Raw genomic sequence first — 5014 nt, 5'->3', positions numbered from 1 at the left:
GGCGAAGCGAAGCTCGCGGGAACACCTAGTAATATATACATGTGTAAGTACCTACACAAAAGCACTAACTATCCGATCTTTCTCATCTTCTTATCGAATCAGTTTCAAACGATTGGGATTGTCACCGCTGTGGTGAAAGAATTGGCCAGTCAGATTAGCATTATGTAGGTATATGGGAGGTGATTAAATTAAATTTCACGTTTTCGGAGGTGGTTGCTCTGCATCTCGGCTACATTGATCTGGCAACAGGATTGTCACTGATATTTTATCAACAACCTGTACAGCGACTGGCTAAACGGCGGATGTGAACAAATAAAAAAACTGCGAATACAATCCAAGGATTTAACACACATAAAAAACGTTAACAATGCATCCATAATATAATTTTGGTGGTAACTTTTTATAAGAACACAATACAATTCCTCCAATTATCAAAGACATCTCCGGTGATAAACATAAAAAATACAATACAATTAAGGTACTTAATTTTGACATACTCGTACCAAGTTATATTTAGCTGACACCGGTCTGTCATCATCATCATCATCATGTCAAACCACTCGTCACCATCGCACACACATTGCACATAAATTCCACCGATGAACATAATTATAATAATATATCAATGCCTCCTCCAATCCTATAGATTCAGGCACACTGCACATATTTCACCTGTCCATTGGCTGTTAATATTTCTAATATTGAACGTTAGAAATAAATATTTCTAAATTAATCTAAAAACATAATGATTATGCACCAATATCACACAACAGACGGATTCGTATACACACCAGTGAACAAAACAATGTTATGTCTTCTATTAACTATTGCGTAAACAAATGGCTTATTAACATTGATACTTGGACCCAATATTCTATTTTCTAAGCCAACGACAGTCGCTACTGCTGCTACTGTGCCTTCTTCTGTTACTTCCAGTTCAGTCTTCTGAATTGTCTTAGACACATAAAGTGGACTATCAGAAATGCCAGGAAGCTCTGCTTTCATTTCATCAAAAATGCTGTATAAACCCATGTATTTCAAGGGCTGTATGAGATCCAGTTGCGACGATATCTTAAACCGTGGCACTTGACACTCGACTGAAGACATTTGCTCCTCGTTTTGCAGCAACATCGTCCAAGCATCGGTGGGTTTCGTTGATAAATTGTTTAACACCCTCTTCAATGGAACTCCGTAGTCCGGAAGAAATATCACCATCGCAAATTCTTTGTCTTCTCCATACGTTAGTTCTAGTACATCCGCTTCCAATTCAGCTGCATAAACAATCTTGTTTGGAGCCTTTTGGTACATCATGTTCACGTCTCCTATACTCCTTCCTTGTTGATCGTAGAACGTTTCCCGTTTCGTCTGTCTAGAATCGAAGGGTGTGGTCCAATTTGCCTTAAAATACATCGCGTCGACCAACAAAAGTCTCAAGTTTTCCAGTAAATCTGGTTTGACTGCATCTTTAATTGCTCCCTCGGTAGCCATGCAGATAAAGTAATTGATGTCGTTAGCTAACTTTGTAGTGTTACTGGCATCGACAGTGTAGATTTCTGTGTTGTATTTCGACGCAGATTCACAAAACTCCGGATGAATTTGTAATTCACGTTCAGCGAACATGGCAGCCTGTTTGTTTAAGATCACATCCTTGTTTTTGACTTTCAAAACACTGTTGGAGGCTAAATGTAGGTCTTGCGTCACTCTCACGTCTTTGGGCAGTCTCAATAGCTGGCTCAACTCCGCGAAGGTGGCTCCAGAAGCTCCTCCAGAAAGTAGAGAAAAGATATTCCAAACTGACACAGGTGATACAGCCAGATTTTGTGGTCCGAAGTTTTCTTGATACGCGAACACATTTTGTAGTAAATTGAACGAGAATTCGTTTATAGGCGAGAAGTTTACACCACTTGGTGCGGTTAAAACTGAGTTTACGAGCGTAATAATCACTACGGCTTTTAGCATGTTGGACGTTGTTTGAGCACAACCTCTGACACGACACTGCTGGGGATTGTAACTATTTTGTTTGTTGTGATTGTGAGTTCTCACATGGCGGGAACAATGACTGCAATTATCTCGTGTGGTAATCGTTACGAGGAACGATTTCAAGTAATTAGAATACACGCTTCATTGAGTTGTTTGAGAGCGTTTATGGGAACTGTGATTTATGGTTTTAATGACCGATAATATCAGGACGGATAGCGTAGTGGTTATTTTTGTTTATTATTTATTTATATTTAATTTTATATTATACAAATATAAACGCATTTACCTACTACCACTAAAGGCAGCTTTCTTGCAGGATTCTAAGCAAGGAATTATCATCATTATCTATAAAAAAAAACAGTCTTCGCGGAGACCCATGGCCTACAGTGGATTGTTTATGGGATGTGTGTGTATGTGTATGACCAAAGTACCTAAGTTATGACTAAGTTATGTAGGTACCGCATAACTTAGTTCAGTAGACTTTGAATTGTTAACTGTTGTAAGGAAAACGTGTGTGCACATAAATGAAGTTGTATTTTAATTTGTGTTTTTCCCTAACAGTGCGGTGTATCATCTTTATGAGAATTTAAAGTTTCCTTATACGTGAATTAATCGGTTAATTTTATTTATATTGCAGCATTTATGGCTGGGAACGTTGAATTTTCGGAATACATATTATAATACTTCCCATTTCCATTAATGATATTTCCTTATGCAGCGGATGAAACATAAAATTAAGAAAAAAAGTAGGTTGTATGGATACTTATATATAATAATTTACAGCAAAGCCTTTGATTTTAAACAAATGTACCGCAATCTACATATTTCTATAAGTAATTTGTTTTCAATTTAGTTCATGCGGGTGTCTATTTTTTTATGAGAAGTTAGGCTAAGCCAGTGTTTGCAAAAATCATCTGTGCTTTTTTTAAAAAAAAAAACACGCACTCACGCCTTGTACTAATGTACTCCCTTGCGGGGTAGGCAGAGGTGCATTGCTGCACCCACTTTTCGCCAGAGTGTTATGTTAGTCCCAATGTAATAGGGGGCGGGCCTATTGCCATTTACGGGCACATCCAAGACCCGAGAACAAATATCTGTGTTTAAACAAATATCTGCCCCAGCCGGGAATCGAACCCGGGACCATCGGCTCAGTAGTCAGGGTCACTAACCACTACGCCATGCGGTCGTCGGTGCTTTTTATTTTCTGCTATATTTTACATCCGGTGGTACTAAAATGTAATATTGTATGTTTGTAAGTACATATTTACCTACATTATGTAAATACCTAAGCCTAACCCGGGTGGTTATGGCTTATGCAAATTTTATTGATAATTTGGACCTCGCAGGCCTGCCCCAGTGGTATTATGCTTTAATTACTACACACAGGGAGGGCTTACATGCAGCATACAGTCGTTCATTCAATCTTTCATGAATTAATTAAGTAATAATATTAAAATAAGTAATAACACATAACAACTTAAACACTTCACACTCCACAAAAGCTCTCAAATGCATGACAAGAAAAACGTTAAAAAGTTAAACATCGTTTATATTTCGTCTTCCTTTACCAACTTTTCAACAGCCTGTTCAGTGTCCACACTGTTCTCGACTGTAAATTAACTAAATTATTACTACTCACGACTATTATCCCCAAATTTCCCAACCAGTGGTAAATGTAAACCAACCACATAGTCTATTTTAGGGTAAATTGGCCACATGTGGTTATATTATAAGGTAGGTTTAGTTTATACCTACGATGAAACTAAAACTAAACTAATTTATCTTGTGGTGGTGTGCAGACTTTAAACGTTTCTGGTTATAAGTTTAGGTAAGTAGGTTTGTAATCCTACCCTTTGTTAATCCTACGACTAGAATATCATGGTAAAGCTAAAAGTACCTTAAGTACCCTTAGATCGTTGGTGGCCAATATTAGTAAGTAGGTAAGTAGGTGTAGGTAAGTATGTTAATTAAATAACAATCTAACGCTATATAAATAAAAAAAAGGATTTTTATAAATGTATGGCGTCGGCAGTGCCTGAAGTGGACGCACTTTTGTGAATGTCTATACAAATAATACTGAATGCGATGCGTCCGTCGCCTACGATGCCGAACGGTGGCCGCTTACCTGAAACAGATGGCGCCACGCTCGCATGGAAATTTTACGGTAAAAGTTTCAGAAATATCATCATCAGCATCAGACTCACACAGCTTGCACGTGAACAAGTTCCAACAAGTCGGCCAACAACGGCGCGCAATCCGCCACCAGAGCAAACTTTCAAAATGGCGACGAGTTTAAACGCGACGGAAGCGGAAACGGGCTACAATTAATTATGCGGACGCCATAATAACTCACGCTTCATTAAACTGAAAACTGAAGCCCGAGCTGCCTGCTACTCGACCGGTTGCCATTCGTCTCTCGAAGTTCACACCTTGTTAGGTATGACTTGTGCTGATAAAGAAATAGTTTGCCAGGGGCGGTAGGTGCATAATAATGTGGGATCTGTAGGTATATGACAGACCTAAAATAAGACGAGATAGAATGACGCGTCTGCCATTTTCATAGGCATTTTTTCTTAAAATTTCTTTATTTGCACATGTTATTTACTTTTGTTAAATAATGGAGTGACCCTATATTAGACAGGTAGCTAGTACTTTCGTGTACTTACTTATAAATTGTCAGCGGCTCACGTCTTGCATCACGTTAGTCCTCCATTTTCTTATTGTTTCTTTATTCACTAGCACTATACTACATTTAAACTGGTCGAGTTATCTGCTCTCTTGTTTTGAATAATTTAAAACTTTAACCCCGGGGCGACCTTTGTCGCACCCGAAAATAAGGACTGAATTTTTAAATGACTTTTCTTTAATAATTATTCCTTGGTTATGAATACGAAACAACATCTTTTGTTTGATTCTCTGGGGACACGGACAAAGGGTTAATGAATTAGTCAGAAGGTTTAAGTTATTTCTTTCATTACATTGCTAATTTCAACCTGTTTGAAGTGGTCTGAATATTAGAGTTGTAGTAGGTAAA

At 38.0% G+C, this 5014-nt stretch overlaps 1 protein-coding gene across 1 annotated transcript; it reads right to left on the bottom strand.

Annotated features, from left to right (window-relative positions):
* Positions 1-328: 328 nt before the first annotated feature.
* On the bottom strand, positions 329-2168 carry LOC105390552 (serpin B8). The gene has a single exon (XM_048631128.1). The coding sequence runs from the start codon at positions 1957-1959 to the stop codon at positions 763-765; it is 1197 nt and encodes a 398-aa protein (XP_048487085.1). The 5' UTR covers positions 1960-2168; the 3' UTR covers positions 329-762.
* Between the last annotated feature and the right edge of the window lie 2846 nt (positions 2169-5014).

Source organism: Plutella xylostella, chromosome 28 (assembly GCF_932276165.1).
Source record: "Plutella xylostella chromosome 28, ilPluXylo3.1, whole genome shotgun sequence".
NCBI classification, from domain to species: Eukaryota; Metazoa; Arthropoda; class Insecta; order Lepidoptera; family Plutellidae; genus Plutella; species Plutella xylostella.
The sequence above is the reverse complement of the archived record's forward strand: the minus strand, read 5'-3'. Positions and strand labels throughout refer to the sequence as shown.

What these genes read in the sequence shown, in the direction of transcription:
- LOC105390552 (XM_048631128.1), bottom strand. Translation starts at nt 1,959, where the DNA reads ATGCTAAAAGCCGTAGTGATTATTACGCTCGTAAACTCAGTTTTAACC.